The sequence below is a fragment of the Rhinoraja longicauda genome, chromosome 16, assembly GCF_053455715.1.
Source record: "Rhinoraja longicauda isolate Sanriku21f chromosome 16, sRhiLon1.1, whole genome shotgun sequence".
NCBI classification, from domain to species: Eukaryota; Metazoa; Chordata; class Chondrichthyes; order Rajiformes; family Arhynchobatidae; genus Rhinoraja; species Rhinoraja longicauda.
Window position 1 is genome coordinate 11625106 of NC_135968.1, and position 24892 is coordinate 11649997.

The 24892-nt window shown below is 41.9% G+C and overlaps 1 protein-coding gene across 1 annotated transcript in view; it reads right to left on the reverse strand.

Moving 5' to 3' along the window:
- Positions 1–6597: 6597 nt before the first annotated feature.
- ccdc6b (coiled-coil domain containing 6b) overlaps positions 6598–24892 on the reverse strand; it is a 49252-nt gene continuing 30957 nt past the window's right edge. The window contains exons 3-9 of the mRNA XM_078413200.1: positions 24393–24521; positions 20087–20190; positions 18933–19093; positions 16566–16722; positions 15238–15338; positions 13563–13687; positions 6598–10523 (exon numbers count right to left, since the gene is read on the reverse strand). Of these exons, the coding sequence (XP_078269326.1) occupies positions 10350–10523; positions 13563–13687; positions 15238–15338; positions 16566–16722; positions 18933–19093; positions 20087–20190; positions 24393–24521 (951 nt within the window). The 3' untranslated portion in view covers positions 6598–10349. The remainder of the gene's footprint in view (positions 10524–13562; positions 13688–15237; positions 15339–16565; positions 16723–18932; positions 19094–20086; positions 20191–24392; positions 24522–24892) is intronic.

Below are 24892 nucleotides of genomic sequence, written 5' to 3' on the forward strand. Positions count from 1 at the left end.
GAGACTAAGTGTAGACTAGGCGAGATCCAAGTGCACACCTCCTGCTCCACCCCCACCCTCCCAACAGGCCTCTTCACCTCCTCCATTTGCTCAACTCCACCCCACCCAATGATGGGTGCCCTATTTTTCCTATCTTCCCCCACTTCATTCTCAAAGTCATTACAAGGTCAGATGTCCACTCCAGGAGCAAGAAAGGAAATTGGCAAATTCTAAAGAGGTTTGTCCGCAAGTTTGCATCGAGATCCAGTTCAAAGGTTTATTTCATCTTGAAGGAGCTCCACCAGCCTTTGCAGGAAAGACATTAAGGCAATCTTAACTGCCTTGATTGCTCATCATATTGACTCACTTGCCCATTGGGACCACCTTAGAATTTTTTTTTCCTGAGGTAAAATATTCTGGCAAACATCTCATGGAGAATGGCTGCGATTTTTCAGTCAATATTCTTTAGTCAAAGGGTGGTGAATCTGTGGAATTCATTGCCACAGACAGCTGTGGAGGCCGTCAATGGATATTTTTAAGGCAAAGATAGATAGATTCTGGATTAGTACAGGTGTCAGAGGTTATGGGGTGAAGGCAGGAGAATGGGGTTAAGACAATAGGTGCAGGAGTAGGCCATTCAGCCCTTCGAGCCACCATTCACTGTGATCATGGCTGATCATGCACAATCAGTACCCCGTTCCTGCCTTCTCCACATACCTTGACTCCGCTATCATTAAGAGCTCTACCTAACTCTCTCTTGAAAGCATCCAGAGAATTGGCCTCCACTGCCTTCTGAGGCGGAGAATTCCACAGCTTCACAACTCTGAGTGAAAGTTTTTCCTCATCTCCGTTCTAAATGGCCTACCCCTTATTCTTAAACTGTGGCCCCTGGTTCGGGACTCCACCAACGTCGGGAACATGTTTCCTGCCTCTAACGTGTCCAATCCCTTAATAATTTGATATGTTTCAATAAGATCTCCTTTCATCCTTCTAAATTCCAGAGTATACAAGCCCAGTCGCTCCAGTCTTTCAACGTACAACAGTCCTGCCATTCCGGGAATTAACTTTGTGAACCTACGCTGCACCCCCTCAATGGCAAGAATGTCCTTCCTCAAGAAAAGATAGATCAGCCAATGATTGAATGGCGGAGTGGACTTGATGGGCCAACTGGCGGAATTCTGCTCCGAGAACTTATGAATATCAAATGCTCACTCATTACATGAGGCTTTCCTGTGAAACATTTCAGCTTATGCACTGGAATTTTAATACAGCAGCATCAACATTGCAGAACCACAAGTGAAACAGATTCTAAGGCAGTCGTTAATTTAATAATAATTATGTACACAAAAGAACATAAAAAGAATTAAGAACACAAAAAAAAGAGAAAGAATTAAGAACATTTAAAACAATCCAATATGATATCTGAAATCTGGAAGAATGTGACTGCATTTGCTAATTTTATTTTTCAGTGTCAATTAGGTGGATTACAAAAATTAAGGCTTACTGCATTAAAAATTGACATACACTTCATGAACATGCCTTCATTTTTTTCTGGTGGGTTTAATGGACATTGCGGGTAGGAATTTTACAGCATTTTATGTGTCCCAATATTGATTTCCTTTGGTATCATTGAGTTTAGCTTCTGGAGGATTCAAGATGGCTCCTTGATTTTTGAGTTTATTTTTTTGCTTGCTCGTCGCCTAGCAGCCCAATTTTCTTTTTTAATAATAGTCTATGTTGACAGTCTAAACATTTTGGTTAAAAATAATCTGGATTAATAGGGTCAAAAGGGTTTGCACCAAGGAAAATGCCTTCAAGTCAAGTTGATAGCCCAAGTTAATTTTCCTTCCAAGGCTCATTAAGCCTAAAGTGATTGTGTTGCAGATTTCTAGCTGCTAGCCTTCATTATAGTTCCACATTCATTCCAGTTCAATAACAAGTTGCACCATTTGCCGCAGCTGCATTATTGTAAATTTTGTTTGCATCTTTAGGCCGCATTTCCAAGTATTATTTGTGCCTTGAGTGATCATCCAAACACAAGATCACTTTTACAAAAATGATAGCCAGGAATGCAACATTTTAGTTAGCATTGTGTTACACCTTATGATTTAACTGTAGAATAGTCAGTCATAGAATCATACAGCATGGAAACAGGGCCTTCAGCCCATCCTGCGCACACCAACCAACGTATCCCAACTACAATTGTCCCTCCTGCCTGCGAGAGGGACAAGTACCAGCACTTGTACCCGTCTAATTGTTTCTTTGCAATAGTCCCAGCCCCAACTACCTCCTCTGGCAGCTCGTTCCATACACCCATCACTCTCTTTGTGAAAAAGTTACCCCTCAGATTCCTATTAAATCATTTCCCTTAAATGTTACCCAAACCTTCAATCTTAGAAATTGAGGCCCATTTAGAAACTCGTGCGTACCACAGATGCAGTTTTGTCCCATTGAATAATATTGGTTAGGAAGATCCAGAAATGTGGGCGTCTCTCAGATTAAAATGCATTCAAGAGAGAGCTGGATAGAGCTCTTAAGGATAGCGGAGTCAGGGGGTATGGGGAGAAGGCAGGAACGGGGTACTGATTGAGAATGATCACCCATGATCACATTGAATGGCGGTGCTGGCTCGAAGGGCCGAATGGCCTCCTCCTGCATCTATTGTCTATTGAATACTATTTTACAGTGGAGATATTATATTTAAATACTGGCACTTAAAGCACAAGCATTAAAAAAATCAACAACTTTTTTTCAACATTTTCTGGGACAAAGTCTCATCAGCCAACTCTATTGCAAAAGAAAATGATCGAACTAGTGTAAAAAAAATACTCATGCTGTTTCAATTATATGACAGGATCATGAATACAGACGAGAGTCCAGAACTCGTGACCGACTAGTCTACCGTATTTTATCTTCCACTTCTAACCCCTTACCTCTTCCCAAAATGAAAATGATTAGTAATAACAGTAGAGCATTTGATAGCATTAATATTGAGAAGAATAATCAAAAATCTGAAATGCTTTACAATTTCCAGTCCAAATAATATACAGAATCACCAAAAAAACCCTTTGGTTATCACTTAAATGTAAAACTAAATTAGATTGCATACTACATGCAGTTGTATATAAAAAGGTTCTTGCAAACTACTGCATCAGCTTCTGTCGGCCCCTCTATCCTGCATAGATTTGGGTTAAAGTACACGTTACTTGCGTATTTCCACATATTTTCTGAAGGATGGGCAATATGTTTAGCTTCCAAAGCTAAAATTGCCCGCATCGTCACTTTGCTCACTAAATTGAACTGAAATCGTCATTGGCAGAATTTTTTGTAATATGTTCATTAAAACCTACAGTTGCAATTATTTTTATAGCCAAAATCTGGAGCATTTAGACCCATATTAGGAGCATTTAGACGCATATTTAGACCCATATTAGGAGCATTTAGACCCAAATAGGAGCATTTAGATTCGCAAGTGGTAAAGAGAAGCTCCGAATTGTCAATTGTATTGAACACTCTGCCTTATTATCCATCTCTAATACTTGATAAGAATTGACCAACATCGTTTTAATATTTTTTCCAGCTCTCTGTTATATACTCAACACCAATGGCCAAAGCACACTGTGGGGGAGGGGGCACTCTAGTTTAGAATCCTCTGCCCAGGGGATAAGTCTGTTTGTTTGTTTGTTTGTTCATTCATTTGTTCCGGTGAACATGGCAGCCAGCCAACAGTCGCTTGTCTTTTTCTTTTTGTTTTCACTTTAAAATTCAAGTGTTTGTGTACATTGTGTTGTGACTGTCGGCAAACCAACTTCCCCTCCGGGGATGAATAGTTTTTTATCGTATCCTATCGTAAATGATATAGGATAATAGATATGGTGCAGTTGAACAAGGGTCTCGACCCAAAATGTCACCTATTGCTTTTTTCCAAGAGATGCTATCTGACTGGCTGAGTCACTTCAACTTTTTGTGTCTATCGTGGGTCATCGGCTATCTCTCCAATCCCCTTTCTCCCACTTTAAGCCTCTATGCACAACATAGTTCACGTGCACCTCGTCTACTGTTCCCAATGTGTCAAAAGGGAAAAACCCCAAAGGAGATTGAAGGGGCAAGCTTTTCCACACAGAAGGTCGTGGTTGACTGGAGTGGGCTGCCAGAGCAAGAGGCAACGGCAGATACATTCAGTGTTTAAAAGGCATTTGTGCAGATACTTCAATGGGAAAGGAGAAAAGAAGTATGGGGCTAATGTAGACTAAGGAGATTAGTGTAAATAGGTTGGTTATCATGTTTGGCTTTGGGATATAGATAGATGTGATTGCCATATTGTAGTCTGGTCAGAATGCAAGAGGCTTCATCAGCAAAATACCACGTGTACATAAATGAATGAAATCAACTTCTGGATTACAGGCAACTCAACTGTCTCTATCCAAAGTGGGAAGAATCCCTGAAGTGCGAGTACACTTACAACAGCCCAACATCTTAGTTTCTCTTGCACCACAACTACGTATTGGGACTCTTAAGCCTAACAAATTTGACACATATGGAAACAGGTGGAAAATCTTTGTGGATTCATTTTGGAAGGTGAGAAGAGCATGGGAAAGCAGGATGCTTGTACGTACCTTGCTTTGGGGGCAATTCAACATTCAAAACCTTGACCCGAATTTGTGTTGACAGGACAATTTTATGTCTGATATTAAAAGAAAGCCAAGATAAGAGGATAGATTTTAAAAAAAATCCCTGACCTGCAGTTTACATGGTAAAACAGACGATTTTCCACGTTAGGAAAAAAATGTAGATAGCAAAAATCTGATGTAAAAAAGGTCAGACAGTATCTATACAAAGAGTCTTGACATTTCAGGCTCTAGACAACAGCATTGTGTGTTTTAATTTGCCCATCGTGATCCTCTGTCGCAGAGCCACACCCTTTAAACTCCAAATGTGACTTGGTCACAGAAACCAGTTTCCTTGACTATGGCGAAAACATCTCAACAATTAAGATTTTCACAACAGTTTAAAGAACAGTTGGGCGAGTGGGCAAATGCATGGCAGATGCAATATAATGTGGATAAATGTGAGGTTATCCACTTTGGCGGCAAGAACAGGAAAGCAGAGTATTACCTGAATGGTGACCGATTAGGAGAGGGGGAGATGCAACGTGACCTGGGTGTCATGGTGCACCAGTCATTGAAAGCAAGCGTGCAGGTGCAGCAGGCAGTGAAGAAGGCGAATGGTATGTTGGCATTCATAGCAAGAGGATTTGAGTTTAGGAGCAGGGAGGTTCTACTGCAGTTGTACAGGGCATTGGTGAGACCGCACCTGGAGTATTGTGTGCAGTTTTGGTCTCCTAATCTGAGGAAAGACGTTCTTGCCTTAGAGGGAGTACAGAGAAGGTTCACCAGATTGATCCCTGGGATGGCGGGACTTTCATATGAAGAAAGACTGGATAGACTAGGCTTGTACTCGCTGGAATTTAGAAGACTGACGGGGGATCTTATAGAAACGTATAAAATTCTTAAGGGGTTGGAGAGGCTAGATGCAGGAAGATTGTTCCCGATGTTGGGGGAGTCCAGAACCAGGGGGTCACAGCTTAAGGATAAGGGGGAAGTCTTTTAGGACCGAGATGAGAAAACATTTCTTCACACAGAGTGGTGAGTCTGTGGAATTCTCTGCCACAGAAGGTAGTTGAGGCCAGTTCGTTGGCTATATTTAAGAGGGAGTTAGATGTGGCCCTTGTGGCTAAAGGGATCAGGGGGTATGGAGAGAAGGCAGGTATGGGTTACTGAGCTGGATGATCAGCCATGATCATATTGAATGGCGGTGCAGGCTCGAAGGGCCGAATGGCCTACTCCTGCACCTATTTTCTGTTTCTATGTTTCTAAAGTGATCAAATTGTTGCAGATAACATGAAAATATTGGCCCAGTAAGAAACGTTTCTCTGTACACCTGCCTGTCCAGATAAATGACCTCTTTTGACACTAAACAAATCTTGCCAGTTTTGGTACTGCTTGCGGTAGTAAAATCTTGGGGTTCATAACTTCCTCCAGAATTTCAAGCATGAAGAGACCCAAGCCTATACTCCTGTGGAGCACTCATGAACAGTTTAGTTTAGTTTAGAGATACAGTGCGGAAACAGGCCCTTCAGTCCACCGAGTCTGCACCCACCAACGATCCCTGCACATTAACACTATCCTACACACACTAGGGCCAATTTTACATTTACCAAGCCAATTAACCCACAAATCTGTACGTCTTTGGAGTGTGGGAGGAAACCGAAGATCTCGGAGAAAACCCATGCAGGCCACTGGGAGAACATACAAACTCCAGTGGGACTAGGCTGTCGCCGACAGTTCACCGGGGTGTCGCGGGCATGATCGTGAGGAGACTTCCAAAAATCGTAGTGGATCTCAGCGCGTCGCTGAGAAATCATCCGGAGTGAAATTTCTCGGCGACAGCTGGCTTGTCGCCAGGTATCGTTGCTTATTGCGGGCGCTGTCGACTGCTGTCCCCAGGATTGCTAGGTTCTCTTAGATGCATTTAGAAGCACATTATTTTAAAATAAGTAGTCATTTCAAAATACCATAAAATACTTGATAACCAATTTATTTACCGTCAGGACATTTGACAGGTAGATTGGAGGCGACAGTTTGACGGTCAGATAAGCGTGGGAATTTCTTGATGTTTATGGCCATCAGCCATTACATTTAAAGTGGGCTCCCAACCCAGAAATGCATCTCCCATACATTTTCAAAGAATGACCACACACTTTTCACAAAAATCCACTTAACCACTTTTTAAATTATATTTTTTAATACAGCTATTAGTAAACTGGAAGTAAATCCAGTTTATGCCTTGTTACAGTGAAGCTTGGTTTTTAAGTAACCCATACAAGATGTTATAGTTCAAAACTCTCAAGTACTTACCGACTTGTCAGTGATTTCAGCGAAAATTAGGCCGCCGGAGAAGCATTGAGAGCGTGGGAATTTCGCAATGTTTCCGAAGACGCTGTAATCTCGACCTGACTCGGCATTGTCGTGGTCATTGTCGTCAGGTAAAAGAAAAGTTTGGCGATCTGCTACGACTTTGACAGTAGCCGGCAGTCGCCTTAAAATCACCTAAAGTGGGACAGGCCCTTTAGAAGTATGTACCTTTAGAATGGAGATGAGGGGAAATTTCTTTAGTCAGAGGGCTGTGAATCTGTAGAATCACTGCCACAGAAAGCTGTGGAGGCCAAGTCAATGGATATTTTTTTTAAGGCTAAGATTTACATTCTTGATTAGTACGGGTGTCAGGGGTTATGGGGAGAAGGCAGGAGATGGGATTAAGAGGGAAAGGTAGATCAGCCATGATTGAATAGCACACTCATCTAAGGGTGTCCAACCACGCATGAGTAAGGGTGGGGTAGTAGCTGGAAGGTTGTGCCCTGGTGTCAAATTAGCATTACATAATGATGTACATCTTTCTGGTCTTTATATTTACATTCACTGTTTGTGAATTATAGCCTTCACTAATATGGCACCAAGCCCATTTTGGCCAGTAAACTGCAATTTTGGACTTAAGGGCACACTCTGTCCAAAACAAGGGATCAATGCTCATATTCCAGCCTACAACATCACCATTGATCGGAATAGAATGCATCGGCTGCGACATGGAGTAACATAATCCAACTAATTCCATTTTGAGTTCTTGGTTTTCAAACACCATTCTTTCTTCAAAGTGAAAACCAAGATTGTCACTATTGGTTTTCCTGCAAAATATTAATGGGGCTCTGCAGAGCTTTGGGACAAAATGGAAAAGCAGTCGAAATTGGCTACAGTTCTTAATATAAATTAAACTTTAAACTCAACCTTATGAGCAAAGTTAATAATTTGTGGGGAGATAAGGGATTTAAATACAAAGATGTGAGTATACGTTATGATGCAACAGACAAAGCTTATTAGTTTGCATCCAGGGGAATTTGATTTGAGAAACTGAATTAAGCCCAAGTTATCAGAAGTGATTTTTTATAAATTCACCTGGGTGGAATATTTCTCAGTGATTTCACCGAGAGATTCATTGTTTTAAAAAGATCAATGATAAACTATTCCCTTTGCAATGCAGTCATAAAAATGGGATACAAAATTAACCTTTCTATGTCAGAAAATGTCCTTCTATGTCAGGAAAGCACCTTTCATACAAGGGTTTGTGAAAATCTCTCAGAAAGAGCAGTTGCGGCTTAAGAAACTAAATAATGATGCCTGACCATATAATCTATTGTAGAATGTATAAATAAAGTGGGTAAAAGGATTTGAGATACATAATATAATTGAGTGCTAGAATGCACATCAATAGCTGAATGACCATTTTTGCACCTATATTTTTGTATAGCAGATGCAAGCCAAATATGAACATATATTTCAGGGTTAAGTCACAGCAGAAATGTTGGAGCACCTATTCCTTCGACAATATTCCACTTGCTTCCCGAGGTATTCAGGTACCTTTCATTCAAAGGATGATGGTGATAAAGCAGAAGTGTTGGGCCACTTTGAGGACGACGACGACAACAGGAAAAAAGCCCATCACAAATAAACTCAATCTGGCTGCCACCCAATTTCCACGACAATGTTTCAATAAAGGTTGAGTGGATGCCAATTAGCAGAATGGAATTGAACCAATTCATCTCATTTGGGTGCCAATTGACACTCATCACTAATGCAATTTTAGTACAAAGCAGATACCTCAGCATAGACCAGAGATCGGCATTTGCACTTAATGGTCTGTGTGGCTTCAGGGAATCATTACCAGCCAGTAAGACCAAACTAAAAGAATTAAGTTTCCTGTAAACTTAATGCCACAAAGCGGATGGATGATAAGTCAGTCTGAAGAAGGGTCTTGACCCGAAACGTCACCCATTCCTTCCATCCAGAAATGCTGCCTTTTCCGCTGAGTTACTCCAGCAATTTGTGTCAATCTTGGATGATATGTTCCACTGGTGGCTACTTATTCCTTTCTCACCCCTCTTTCCGACACAAGGGGGATTTTTTTTGGAAAAAAAGGACTCTTACATTATTAATGCTACTGCAAAGCCAAACCATACAATTTATTTTAGTTGGAGGAACGGAAAACTGTATTTTTACGATTTCTCCCTGTTATACAGTGTACGGTGCATGTATTATTGAACTTTTCATTACAGCCAAGAACTTGTACTCTCCATATCGCCTGCCCCACATCTACCACAGCAGTGCAGAATTATTTGGTTACGACAGCATTATACCTTGAAAACTGAAAAAGATACCACCTGGGTTAGATTAACCCACAAAGAATGTCTGCTCAAACCAGATTTCTAAATTACCTCTTCATACTCTTCTGAAAAGCTGAGTTGGCAGCAAAGACAAACTTTGTTCTTTTAAACACAAATTTTGCAGAAGGCAATATTTCAGCTGATGATTACTTGTCGTCAAAAGCAAGTATTTTACAGCAGACAACATTCGCTCGAATCACGGCAGCTTGTTCGTCTAATGATTTACTATCTACAAAGCCCACAGACATTAAACCTATGAAGGTTACAGATTACATAAAGAAATGTTGATCTTAGATTGTAATGCAAAAAGGTTATATTTCATTTTGCCATCAGCCTGATTTATAATAAATCAAAATAATCAATTTTAGAAGTAACCCCTGCCAAATGGTACAGATTTGCCAGAACTAGACGCTAGAATTCTTGTTTAAAAAAAAAAACAGCAGTCACAGCACATCACAGAAATTCAATACTGAATCTGTATTAAGCTTATATCCTGCTTATTTTGACACAAATCATACCACTGGTAAACATTAGATTCAGTGATGGTGCAGGACGTGTCTGAACGATACCATTAAAACTTTTCCCCATCATTTTGTTTCAAAATGTAGTGCTAATTCTGTATATGCTTGGCAAAACCCAACAAGACAATAAGGCATTAACATTGAAGCATAAACACAGTCTGGAAAACAAGACACATCATGCTTGTAATTACTGCAAAATCTGTCATGAAATCATTGGAAAGGTCTCTTCTTTTTACAACTTGGGTGGAAAGAAGCTATCAAGCTCCTTGCCCGATCGAACATTCAAATCGTGTATTTGTTATCGCCGAATGGATGTGGCAGATACTTAGCAACAAAATGAGGATTTTGCATGAGTTTCCAGTCAACACTGACAAAATGTAGTAAATTAGTGTTGTGGACAAACAACACAGGCTGCCCTCCAGACAAACATTTACAACACAGTTAGCGGTGAAGCCTATATAATCTCAGTGCAAGTACGTCAAATCCAAAAGATGCCAGTTAAGCCTTTGGCTTTAGTAAGCTGCTTTTCATGTCATCAATCCACTCCGGATCAGCTGCGTCACAGCACCCGCGTTCTATGGAAGAGGAGCAGGAGGAGGCGGAGGATACGTTGAAGGCTGGGAGTGGGCTGGCTGGCATGGTGGAGGCGGTGGCGGTGGCAGCTGAACCACTGTCTGTGTGTTTGGGGAGGGTGGAGGTGTTGGACGTTTAAATTTGTCGGGGCTGTTGCTCCTTCGTGGGGAAGGCCTCTGAAAAACAAAAACGCACAGAAGGTTCACGCCCATGTTTTTTTTTAGAACAGTTCAAAATTACTGAAACTAGTAGTGGTGAACTAGCAGTCCTGCACTACTATCCACCTCATCAGGGACCCTCAGACTACCTTTGATTAGACAACTCAACTCCCTGGTTAACTCATCCCTTCCCACCCAAACCACCCCCTCCCCAGGTACCTTACCCGGCAACCGCAGAAGGTGCAACACCTGTCGCTATGCCTCTTCCCTCGACTCTGTCCAGGGACCCCGACAGTCCTTTCAGGTTCAGCAGAGGTTCACTTGCACCTCCTCCAACCTCATCTACTGTATCCATTGTTCTAGATGTTGACTCTTATACATCGGCGAGACCAAACGCAGACTGGTCAATCGTTTCGCGGAACACTTTTGCTCAGCCCGCCTGAACCAACCTGATCTCCCGGTTGCTGGACACTTCTCCTTCTGAATTCTCCTTCTGAATTCTCCTTCCCATTCCTACACAGACCTTTCTGTCCTCGCTCTCCTCCATTGTCAGTGTGAGGCTAAACGTAAATTGGAGGAATAGTATCTCATATTTCGCTTGGGCAGCTTGCAGCCCAGTGGTATGAATATTGATTTCTCTCACTTCAGGTAGCCCTGGCATTCCCTCTCTCTCTCTCTCTATCCCTCCCCCACCCAAGTGGCACTAGCTTCTCATTTTCACCCTACAAACAGTTTACAATTGCCCGTTTCCTTTATCATCGTTACCTTTTTGAATATCTTTCATTCATTGTTCTTTATCTCTCCACATCACCGTCTATATCTCTCCTTTCCCCTCTCCCTAACCAGTCTGAAGAAGGGTCTCGACCCGAAACGTCGCCCATTCCTTCTCTCCAGAGGTGCTGCCTGTCCCGCTGAGTTACTCCAGCTTTTTGTGTCTCTCTTTGATTGGACTTTACTGGCTTTACCCTGCACTCAAAGTTATTCCCCTTATCAGGTATCTGTACACTGCGAATGGCTCGTTTGTAATCATGTATTGTCTTTAGGCAGGCTGGTTAGCATGTAACAACAGCTTTTCACTGTACCTTGACAATAAACTAAACTGAAATGAAAAGCACCCCCTTACAGAAAAGGTTATCCCACAGAATTAAGACAAAAAATAGACAAAGGTCAATTGAAAATCTGTGTACATTAAGCTTTGTAAATCTTGACTCTTCAGTTAAAGATAACGTAAATGATCCTATTGTATTTTAATTGCTAACACAATCCATCCAGATTTTCGACTGACTCCTCAATTAATGGGTCCAAATTTTCAGTCGGCAGCACTTCCCACTGACATAAAAACCATCACACATTGATCTGCTAGCAAGTGCTCACTGAACATTAACGGCAGAGCCATGTTTAATGCAATAACATTACATGGGGGTGCCAGAAACCCCAACAAACAGTACGGCACGGGAAACAGGTCCTTCCACCCACAACGTCTGTGCCGAACATAATGCCAAATTAATTTCCACTCCCTGCACCTGATCCATATCCCTCCATTCCCTGATGTGACTATCCAAAAGCATCTTAAAAGTCACTATCGTATCTGCTTCCGCCACCACCACTTGCAGGATATTCCCGCCACCCACCATCGTGTAAAAAAACTCCCCCCCCCCCCCCACACATCGCCTTAAAGCTGTGCCCTCTAGTTTTTGACATTTCCAGCCTGGGAAAAAGTTCTATCTATGCCTCATATTTTTATATGTTGCTATCAGGTCTCATCTCAATCTCTGATGCACCAGAGAAAACAATGCAGGTTTGATCAACTTCTCATTGAAACTAGGTGCAGGAGGAGGCCATTCGGCCCTTCGAGCCAGCACCGCCATTCATTGTGATCATGGCTGATCATCCACAATCAGTAACCTGTGCCCAACTTCTCCCTATATCCCTTGATTCCACTAGGCCCCAGAGCTCTATCTAACTCTCTCTCAAATTCATCCAGTGATTTGGCCTCCACTGCCCTCTGCGGCAGAGAATTCCACAAATTCACAACTCTCTGGGTGTAAAAGTTCCTTCTCACCTCAGTTTTAAATGGCCTCCCCTTTATTCTAAGGGGACACTGTGGCCCCTGGTTTTGGACTCCCCCAACATTTGGAACATTTTTTCCTGCATCTAGCTTGTCCAGTCCTTTCATAATTTTATATGTCTCTATAAGATTCCCTCTCATCCTTCTAAACTTATAGTTAATTATCTCTAATCCCGTGTTCTCTTCTGATTGATTCGGTGATTAATGTAATTATGTGTGTGCATCTCTTTAATCTTCAATTTTTAGAATGGAGCTTTGAATTCACCCTAATTTGCCCACGCTGTCCATTATTCTGAAGCGTAAACATTTTCCAAGAGTTGAAATTCAGACACATTCAGCGGGCAGGATTTTACAGGACCCCTCACACGTCCTGTTCTCTGCGTTTGAGTGGCTCCCCTCAGGACCCCGGCTTGGCTGCCCAGAATGTAGCACACAGAGAAGGACAACCTTTGTCCCCAAGGCTGTTCAGCTCCTCAACTCCCAACCACCCCATGTCCCACTGCTTACCCTGCTAATCTCCCCCCCCCCCCAATAGTTTTTGTACTACTCTACGTGCCTTTGTAAATTGCCCCACGTGGACAAATAAAGTGTTTGAACTTGAACAAAAACAAGTAAGACTTTAGATAGTTCCTCTGTCCCTCTCTTCCCCTCCCCCTTCCCAGTTCTCCCTCTATCTTCCTGTCTCCACCTATATCCTTCCTTTGTCCCGCCCCCCTGACATTAGTCTCAACCCGAAACGTCACCCATTCCTTCTCTCCCGAGATGCTGCCTGACCTGCTGAGTTACTCCAGCATTTTGTGAATAAATACCTTCGATTTGTACCAGCATCTGCAGTTATTTTCTCACTAGGCTTCAAATGATTGTTAACCCTGACTCTTTTAATTTTTCATAACCCTCTGCCATTCTCAATGTAATTTTTCATCATGACTTCAAACCACAAAACTTCAATAATGTAAATACATATTGATATTCATATTTTAATATCTTACCGCAATGCCATGAGAAGTTCCCATATGCTGTACGTGAAGACCAGGCGAGGTGTAGTAGGACATTCCAGCACGTGTCAAGGTCGCGGGCGGTGTAAAACCAACACTGTGGCTTGCAAAAGATAGACCTAGAAAATATGTACAATAGATCATTTTCTTTTTTTTTTCTAGTTTAAAAATCAATAAGGTTTTTGAAAGCACGATCTCGCTTCAACTGAAGGGGTTCTTTGAAGATGACATTAGATTCCCCAGAATGCCTTGACAAATTGCCGGTGTACAAACTGCTAAATGCTGTCATTAATAGTTTCATTTGAGCAACTTTGGGTTTCAGAGAAAGTTGACCGATTTAAAATACTGGAGAGTAATATTTTAAATCCCTAATGGACACAGCCAAATAGTTAAACAGCTGTCACACAGATTTTTGGCATATATATTCCCAACTGCACCCCTTGTGTACTCAAGTGTGTCATTCTCCGAAATCCTGCTAAGTAAACATCCTTTAGTTAAGAAAGTGGCTGTAAATATTAATGCCTATAGCTATGTTCACCCAAGTACTTTCTCATTTCCCAAAGTACATAATAATATAGATAAATGTGAGGTTATCCACTTTGGTGGCAGAAACAAGGAGGCAGATTATTATCTCAATGGAGTTAGGTTAGGTAAGGGGGAGATGCAGCGAGACCTGGGTGTCCTTGTACACCAGTCACTGTAAGTTGGCGTGCAGGTACAGCAGGCAGTGAAGAAAGCTAATGGGATGTTGGCCTTCATAATAGGATTTCAGTATAGGAGTAAAGAGGTTCTTCTGCAGTTGTATAGGGCCCTGGTAAGACCATATCTGGAGTATTGTGTACAGTTCTGATCTCCTAATTTGAGGAAGGACATCCTTGTACTTGAGGCAGTGCAGCGTAGGTTCACGAGATTGATCCCTGGGATGGCGGGACTGACATATGAGGAAAGATCGAAAAGACTGGGCTTGTATTCACTGGAGTTTAGAAGGATGAGAGGGGATCTTATAGAAACATAAAATTATAAAAGGACTGGACAAGCTAGATGCAGGAAAAATATTCCCAATGTTGGGCGAGTCCAGAACCAAGGGCCACAGTTTTAGAATAAAGGGGAGGCCATTTATAACTGAGGTGAGAAAAAAATTGTGGACTTCTCTGCCACAGAGGGCAGTGGATGCCCTCACTGGATGGATTTAAGAGAATTTTCTAAATCAAAAATCACAGGATGGATTTAAGAGAGAGTTAGATAGAGCTCTAGGGGCTAGTGGAATCAAGGGATATGGGGAGAAGGTAGGCACGGGGTATTGATTGGGGACGATCAGCCATGATCACAATGAATGGCAGTGCTGGCTCGAAGAGCCGAATGGCCTCCTCCTGCACCTATTTTCTATGTTTTTCTATTACAGTTACCATATGCAGGTCCACCACAGATTTCCCGGCATCCTTGGTTCCAGAGCCTTTCTGGATTATCTGTTTTGCTGGACCAGAGGTGCCAGAACAGCCCATCTAGGTTCAAGATACCGTAATTGTTCTACCCACTTGGCCACTGAGGCAAGTCTCTCTGAAAATTCACACTTTTGTCCTTTTTAAATTATTTATCTGAAGATATTACTGAAAGGGACGATGATACTGTGGTTGAGTTGTATGAATGACAATAAAAGTACAATACACACCAGGAGATATAGGCCTGCTGGAACTTGGAGATGGTGTGTAGGGGATAGGGCTGGATACAGTGCGAGGTCTGAGTCCTTGGGCAGACATCTCATTGAAGTATCTGGAAAAGTAGTATTGACTTAGTAACTGTGCAAGACAACAATGACACCCAAATTACACATCGCCAAATATCAGACATAAGAGTTAATCAGAATGTTGCATTTACACCCAGATTCATTTCAGCAAAATTAATCTGTACAATTTATGTTGTGGGTTTTTCTAACTTAAAGATAAGAGCGCTAATGCTCATCAACTAAATATTAAGCAAAGAAAATGAAGCTGGCCAACTTTAAGCAAAGATGGCCATGTGATTAGAAAAAACGCGTCAGAAGTATCAGGCAGAGATCATCAAAACGAAGACAAAGCTTTGACCTGCCCTGGGCAGGCAATGGCATTATCCTCACAAGCAGTGATCTTTGAGGTGGAAGTTTAGGGGGTGCGGTCAAAGCCAAAATTTAACTGGACAAAATGTGTTGGGAGGAACTGCAGATGCTGGTTTGTCCTAAATATAGAATCAAAGTGCGGGAGTCACTCAGCTGGTCAGGCTGCATCTCTGGACAAAAAGGAGGGTGACGTTTCCTTGGAACCTCAGTCTGAAGAAGGGTTCCGATCCAAAACGTCATCTATCCTTTTTCTCAAGAATCTGAAGGGTTCTGATCCGAAATTTCACCCATCCTTTTTCTCCGGAGATGCCGCCTGACCTGCTGAGTTACTCCAGCACTTTGTGTCTATCTCAACTGGACGAGCCACAAAGGTTATTACAGCAGCAAGTGGTCCAATTAAGGCCGAAAGGTTATAGAACTGAACTAAAGGAAAAGATTAAAGATGTAATCGATAACGGGCATTAAGCATCTGGGGGCTGGGAGAATCCCCAATTTAAAAGGAGAATTAAGATACTGATAAAGAAAAGGCAAGGGTTTCCCTTTCCCCTGACTCTCAGTCTGAAGAAGGGTCTCAACCCGAAATGTTACCTATTCATTTTCTCCAGAGATGCTGCCTGACCCGCTGAGTTACTCCAGCTTTTTGTGTCTATCTTTAGAATACATGAGTAATTGCAAATGAAACAACTATTTGTTGGCAATGTAACATCTGTGATGTGCCAGAAGAATTAATTGCTCTGGTCCAGTCATGGGAATGAATAAAGAGGTGGCGTTGGATGGAAAAAAACACTGATGAGGAAATTGGGAGGCACATTCACCCTTGTATAGCATGTTAGCCAATTAGAAGTTGCAGTGTGGGGACAGGCAGAGGAAAAAATATCTTGGGAGACAACTTGAACTGCGCAAACCTTTCATCGTCCATTTCTAAACTGGACTCGCTTTCAGACAGCTGTCTGCAGAGGGCTTCTCTCCTTTCCATTTCCCGTTGCAGTTTACGCTGGAGCCTCAGGTTCTCTTCCCTCATGTGACGTTCTTCTTCTAAATATTGTGCCATTTTCTCTGTATCTGTAAATTTAGAAATGAGTAAATGCATCAATGAAAGAGCCTTCTTGATTTTATAGCTGGAACCAAAGTAGGCAGATATTAATGCAAAATTAGTAAATTGCTAGAAAGACAAAAACATCAAGAACATGTTAGTGACAAGAATGTGACTGAAGATCGAGGGGCGGAACGGTGGCGCAGTGGTAGAGTTGCTGCCATACAATCCTGACTAAGGGTGCGGCCTGTACGTAGTTTGTATGTTCTCGACGTGACTTGCGTAGATTTTCTCCGGGATTTCCTGTTTACTCCTACACTCGAAGGACAAGTTCACAAGTCATAGGAGAAGAATTAGGCCATTCGTCCCACCAAGTCCACGCCGCCATTCAATCATAGCTGATCTCTGCCTCTTAATCGCATTTACCTGCCTTCTCCCCGTAACCCTTGACACCCATTCTAATCAAGAATTTGTCTATCGCTGCCTTAAAAACATCCACCGACTTGGCAAATGGTTCTTCATCTTCCTAGTTTGGAATGGAGGTATGGACCAATTAGATGTCCATGGCAAGAATGAGCCTGTTGAGACCTGGAAACTGGCCGGATGAAGTAGGAAGAGACTGGAGATGGAGTGTAGTAAATGAGTCAAGCTTGGAATAAATAAGTTGTTTAAAAAAGAACAGGCTGAAATGTTGAGTCTACCAGGACAATCCTGTTTGTGGATCTTGGGGAGAAAATGAAAGGTGGGTTGTGTGCAGCTGGGAGGATTATGATACCACAGAGGGATTGTCAAATGGTGTCTATCTGGGAAATAATGGTAGCTATTAGGGTTATGATCCGGTGGGGTATGTGGAGGGGTCATGGAACTGGTGCAGAGGTTCTGAAATATGACGGGCAATTTGCCAAACAAGCAGCACTGCCCTATCTGCAGTTTTGATAGACTCCTGATAAGCAGTGTTTGCAAATTCACAGTGTAATAGCTTGGAGCAAATAAGTGCATTGATAAACAAAAATGAGATCGCCAACGTAAGCTGACAATTCATGCCAAATACATCTTGAAAAGGCAAGAGTGAAAGGGCAAGCGTGGGAAAGTCTAGGACTAGCCTCAGAATTAAAGGAAATTCTTTTAGGAAGGAGATGCGGAGACATTTCTTTAGTCAGAGGGTGTTGAATCTGCAGAATTCTTTGGCACAGAAGGCTGTGGAGGCAAAGTCAGTGGATATTTTTAAGGCAGAGATAGATTTTTGTGCAAGGAGAAAATGCAGATGCTGGTTTAAACTGAAGATTGACACAAAAAGCTGGAGTAACTCAGCGGGACAATCCAGATGTCAGATGTTATGGGGAGAAGGCAGGGGAATGCAGTTAGGAGGGAGAGATAGATCAGCCATGATTAATGTCAGAGTAGACTTGATGGGCTGAATGGCCTAATTCTCCTCCTATCACTTATGACCTTAAGAGGCCAGGGGAAGGTGTCCATGTGGACACCGAATTCTGAAGCCAGGTTGTAGAGTCTAACCAGTTGAGATGGGGGAAGATTGTAGTGACTACAGTACGATGACTACAGGGGCAGCCTAGTGGTGCAGTGGTAGGGTTGCTGTGCTACAGCACCAGAGACCCGGGTTCGATCCTGGCCACGGGTGCTGTCTGCACAGAGTTCATACGTTCTCACTGAGACCATGTGGGTTTCCTCCCACATCCCAAAGAGGTGCAGGTTTGTGGGCTTAGTCGGCATCTGTAAATTATCCGTGGTTTGTAGGATAGAACATAGTGCAGGGGTGGGTGTTGGTTGGCGTGGACTCGGTGAGCCAAAGGGCTGTTTCCACGTTGTATCTCTGAAGTAAACTAAAGTAGAAAAACAGAGATGGCCCATTTCATGCCAGTAGCTCGCGATGAATATTTCAGTGAGTAGTCAATGACCGAAATGATTTTATAGTATAAGAAAATAACTGCAGATGCTGGTACAAATCGACGGTATTTATTCACAAAATGCTGGAGTAACTCAGCAGGTCAGGCAGCATCTCGGGAGAGAAGGAATGGGTGACGTTTCGGGCCTGAAGAAGGGTCTCGACCCGAAACGTCACCCATTCCTTCTCTCCCGAGATGCTGCCTGACCTGCTGAGTTACTCCAGCATTTTGTGAATAAATACCTTCAAAATGATTTTATAGAATCACTTGAGTGCATAGAAAGCGATTGGGTTAAAAAATAATTCACACCTCTGCGACGTGATGATAGAACTTACGCTGTAACTGGGCTGCTCGTAGTTGCTTTTTTAGCCTCTCCACCTCATTCTTCAAAAATCTGATATGTCGCATCATGTTTTCTGGAGAGTCTATTTCCATGGAAATGTCCCTCGGTGACGGTGGGGCTGACACAGGCTGGTCGAGCTTCTCCTGCAGAATTCTAGATTAAGAAATACTTAAGTAAGCCACAAAAACATGTATACATTGTTAAAAAAACAAATGCACAAAATAAGCCTTAATCAACAAAAACACAGAAAAGCAGGCAAAGTCAGGCAATAATCTGATTTTCAGACAAATTACAACAGAAATACTTAAAATTGATATTGACACCCACTAGTATATTTCTGAAGAAGGGTCTCGACCCGAAACGTCACCCATTCCTTCTCTCCTGAGATGCTGCCTGACTTGCTGTTACTCCAGCATTTTGGGAATAAATACCCACTAGTATATTGGTACGCTGAAGGGAAGAAAGATCATGTGATGAGTAGAATTAGGCCATTCGGCCCATCAAGTCTACTCCGCCATTCAATCATGGCTGATTTATCTCTCCCTCCTAACCCCATTCTCCCGCCTTCTCCCCACAACCTCGGACACCCTTTCTAACCCTTTTAACTTTCATTTAGGATGTGCGCTTAAATAAAGAATGGCATCTGTATAAATAATGGTCTAAGTTGGTCCTAAAGAGAAAAGTGTGGAGAAATCACATGGCACACATACAATAATGACAAGTCCTTGACTAGCAATGCCGAACACTCGTGAAAATCTAATTCATGAAGTTTGCAAAACCGTTACCAAATAGCTTGCTTTAGTGGCTATGTTACACTAGCTACTCTCCCATTGCCAAAATAATATTATTCCAAGTTTGAATAGGTTGCATTGAATTGTGTAAGATGTATATTTTACTAAAAGACAGCTGACGTAATCCACTTTTCTTTCTTCATCTTAGCAAACTGTGGAGCAATAATTTAACGTTATTTACGTGGGGAAGAAACATGAGCACAATTTTTTTTCACATATTCTAGAAACAGACTAGTTAGTTTGACAGGTTAAATAAATTCAACACAGTATTTCCCAACAGAGGATGCTGTGCCTAATTTGTCTTCTTGCTCACGACCTTTGAAATACTCGTGCACGTGGCGATTCATGAACCTACCGCTTCTCAGCTTCCAGTTTATCCATTCGTTTCCATAGTCTATTTACTAATGCTTCTTGCTCTTGTTCCAAGGTATTTTCAAGGTCAATTTTCTCACGTCGTAGCTGCAAAGGAGACAAAGTACTTATTTTGCTCTGAATGAAATTCAAACCTATGTTCCCACCTGCCCCCCCATTCGCCCATACACCTTTGCAATATATGCATGAATTCACAACTCCAAAATTGAAGGCATTTGTTGGCAACTTTTTGCCACTTTTGGTCCAGTCTGTTATAATCATGCCATCTGCAGATGATCTCTCATCGGACATCCTCTGCACACTACAATCATCATCCCAAATTCTCCAAACCTGGAAACTATGGATGTGGCCAAAGATGACTTCAACTGCAAGTAGAAACAAAGAACTGCAAATGCTGGTTCATACCAAAGATAGCCACAAAGTGTTGGAGTTACCTATTTCGGGACGTGACCCTTCTTCAGACTGAAGAAGTCCCCGACCCAAAACGTCACCCATTCTTTTTCTCCAGAGATGCTGTCCAGCCCACTGAGTTACTCCAACACTTTGTGTCTATCTTCATCTGCAAGTCTTGGGGAAAATGGTGGCTCACATCCCAGAGGGAGACAAACTGAATTCCCCAAATGACCCAAAGCGAAGTTCATAAAATAGCAATCCACTGGCAAGCATGTCTGGCAAAGAGCATGAAAGCAAATCTTTATTGGCAAAGGAATTGGAGCACAGTATTGGTATATTATTGTCAGAGGCAGAAATAGTGAAAGACATTGATTTGCATGCTATCCAGGCAAAGCATACTATATCAGGTAGCGCAAAAGAGAAAATAAATAGAGTGCAGAATATAGCATTACAACTACCGCGAAAGTGCAGATAAAATAAGGGCCACAACGTGGTAGATTTGAAGATTGGGAATTTATCCTTCCATACAAGTGACAGCTATTCTTCAATCAGAGGGCATGTACTTCCACGCTTTTCTATCTCTGCATAGTGGGAGAGGGGAGAAGAGAGAACGACTAGGTTGCAAGTGGTCCTTGATTACATTGGCCGTTTTCCTGAGACAGTGTGCAGTGCAGATAGGTTAATGGGGGCGAGGCTGGTTGGCACGATGGACAACTCTGTGACGTCTTGCGGTCGTGGATAAAGCAATTGCCATACTAAGCTGTGATCATAAATAGGATGCTTTCTGTGATGTATCTGCAAACATTGGTAATTAGCCTTCTGAGTAAGCAGACGTGCTGGTGTGCTTTCTTGGCCAGTGTCAATGATGATTATACCATCGCGGAGTACTCACGGAGTACTGGTGCTGAGAATTGTTGCGGGAGATGTTTTATCGCTTATCCATGTTGATTGCAGTCTGTCGGTCAAGAAGTCAAGGATCCTGCTGCAAAGATGCACCCAGGATATTGTAATAACCAAAATTCTTATTCTTCACTAGCAACAGCCCAAGTCCAAGCAGTGGCAAATGTTAGATGACATCTTTGACTGAGCGCCAAACTACAGGATAGTTTGATCATGGCAGGTATTGATTGGACTGACCACCACCAATTAGCTATGTTATCGTCATCTTCCTGACTCCAAGATATCGCCAGCACTAGAAATTTTCTGCTCGAAAAATATTGATTTCTCAAGCATCATGGACAGCCTGACAAATCTTAAACTACAGGGCCAAAGTGCCAGTAATATTTGGATTGCTGAACATAATTAGCACCTATGAAGAAACTTTTTTTTTCTGCCATAAAACGGCATGTTAGGGTTGACGAGAATAAACCAGATATCCAGGAGCTAATTAACTGCAAAACGAAGATGTACTTAGACTGAAAACCCCACTATGTTTGCAGGGAGCAGAAAGAACAAAGGTCCAACAAACAACTCATGACCTAAAAGGTAGTGAGCAGGCAAGTAAACCACAACAATTTGCAGACAATTATGCCGACTATCAATGGGTAAGTAGCATGACCATCAATGATTCAAACGCTCAAGAGCCTATTTGCTGGAAGACAAGAATGAAGTGAACTTGAAGGATGCAGTCACGTTGTACCTGCCAGAGGGGATTCCATGAAGAAGTTTATCAGCTTTTACTTTGATTTTATGCTTTAATGAGTATTCTGGATTTTAAAATATCCAATTTGGCCTTTCCACCACCCCTGACGAACAAGTTGTTAAAAAGCACATATGCCAATTAAAAGATAACAAGCTCTGAAAAGCACACAGCATCTCAGCTGAAATCAGAACATTTGGTCAAGGGAAACTTTGGTCACAAATTCACCCATCACCAATTGAATGCTCTCTCACCAAGCACACAAATAATCATGAATGAAGGGGGAGATTGACAGGGAGCCAAACCTATAATAGTGATCTCTGTAAGAAAGGAGACAAACGGGAGTATTAACTGCTGCTCCCTTATTGTCGGAAACAGGAAAGTTCTCCAGTGGGTGAAGAGCTGTTTCCCAATTCATTGTGTGGATTCTCTTCATCTGGAGGCAAAATGGGCATGATCTTCATCGCTCATCCACATGAAGGGATTAGCATCCAGCACTCCACATATCCTGGACCACACAAAAACCTTTGACTCCATGAACTGATAATGTGGAGAATCTTTCTCAACTTTCTCTTTCCAGAGAAATTATTCTCTGTATTACTTATTGATATGCAAGATGAAACCTGAACCAAATGTCCATAACAAACCCAATCTCAACGCAGACTGTGATCAAGTATAACTACAAAATCACCCCAACATGTTTCTCAATCTTTCTTCCAGCAGTGTGGTGCCTCAACTATAAGTTCTTGCTGGAGTAGAGCTAAACTACCAGATGAATAGGAAACCAAACAGCTTGGGTCGACAGCTTGGGTATCAAAAGGATTTCCAGCCAAATCCCTGGGAAAACAGAAGTGAAGATAAGACTTTTAATTTGCCTAGTTTTCAGAGTGGAGTGTGTGTTAGGGTCTATAGCTCCCTCCCCAAACACTTACGTGGGCTACACCATCAATAATATTCTGCACAATGATAATGCAATAAATCATAGCTCCTTAAAAAAAGCACGTTCCAAAAGCATAACATTATGGAAAAAATGAAACTTAAAGTAACTTGAGATATTTTCCAAATGGAGGTTTAAGTGCCTGTCCCACTTAGGCGATTTTTTTGGCGACTGCCGGCGACTGTCAAAGTCATAGCAGATCGCCAAAATTTTATTTTAACCGATGACAATGACCACGACAATGCCGGGTCAGGTCAAGATTACACCGTCTTCGGAAACATTGCGAAATTCCCACGCTGTCAATGCTTCTCCGGCGTCCTGATTTTCGCTGAAATCACTGACAAGTCGGTAAGTACTTGAGAGTTTTGAACTATAACACCTTGTATGGGTTACTTAAAAACCAAGCTTTACTGTAACAAGGCATAAACTGGATTTACTTCCAGTTTACTAATAGCTGTATTAAATTTTTTTTTTTTAAAGTGGTTAAGTGGATTTTTGTGAAAAGTGTGTGGGCATTCTTTGAAAATGTAAGGGAGATGCATATCTGGTTTCTGGGTTGCATATCTGGGTTTGGAGCCCACTTTAAATGTAATGGCTGATGGCCATAAACATCGCGAAAATTCCCACGCTGTCAATGCTTCTCCGGTGTCCTAATTTTCGCTGAAATCACTGACAAGTCGGTAAGTACTTGAGAGTTTTGATATTAAAAAAACTTGCCCGGGTTACTTGAAAACCAAGTTTCACTGCAACAAGGAATAAATTGGATTTACTTCCAGTTTACTAATAGCTGTATTAAAAAAAATTATTTTAAAAGTGGTTAAGTGGATTTTTGTGAAAAGTGTGTGGGCATTCTTTGAAAATGTATGGTTGCGCATATCTGGTTTCTGGGTTGCATATCTGGGTTTGGCGCCCACTTTATATGTAATGGCTGGTGGCCATAAACATCGCGAAATTCCCACGCTTACCTGACCGTCAAACTGTCGCCTCCAATCTACCTGTCAAATGTCCTGACGGTAAATAAATTGGTTAAACACAAGCATTTTATGGTATTTTGAAATGACTTTACTTATTTTAATATTATATGCTTCTAAATGCATCTAAGAGAACCTATCAAACCTGGGGACGGCATGCGACAGCACCCGCAATAAGCAACGATACCTGCCGACAAGCCAGCTGTCGCCGAGAAATTTCAAACCGGATGATTTCTCAGCGATGTGCCGAGATCCACTACGATTTTTGGAAGACTCCCGGCGACAGCCTAGTCGCCAGCAGTCGCCTTAAAATCGCCTAAGTGGGACAGGCCCTTTAAAATATGATTACCTGTTCAAGTGTAAATTGTTTCGAAAGTGTATCATTTTCCAATTTCTTGATCTTTTTCATTAATTTATTTACTTGAAATTCCTGTTCCTGCTCCAGTGTCTGTTCCAGTTCAGCTTTCTCATGCTGCAACTGAAGGGAAAAACCATAGTAAACAAAAGGGTAACACTGATGGAATGTGTGGAGGCAATTTTACATATCTAAACAATCACCACAAATGCTTTGCCTGCTAAGAAATACAACAGGAATTCAAGAGTACACAGTCTTCTATCCAACTAATGCACGAAGAATCAGGAATCAGAACATTTACAGTTCATAAAAAGGATTCAGAGTTGACAAGGCCTGAATTTAGGTGTTTTGTACATTATTGACAGGTGTCTTTAATGAGCAAAAATACTGAGATGAATCACAATTTTATTAAATTCTCGTTGTTTTCACAAATGTATTAAATTCGCTTAGTTTTCAATACATTACTGGCCAAATTTCAAGCCCAAATAAATGCT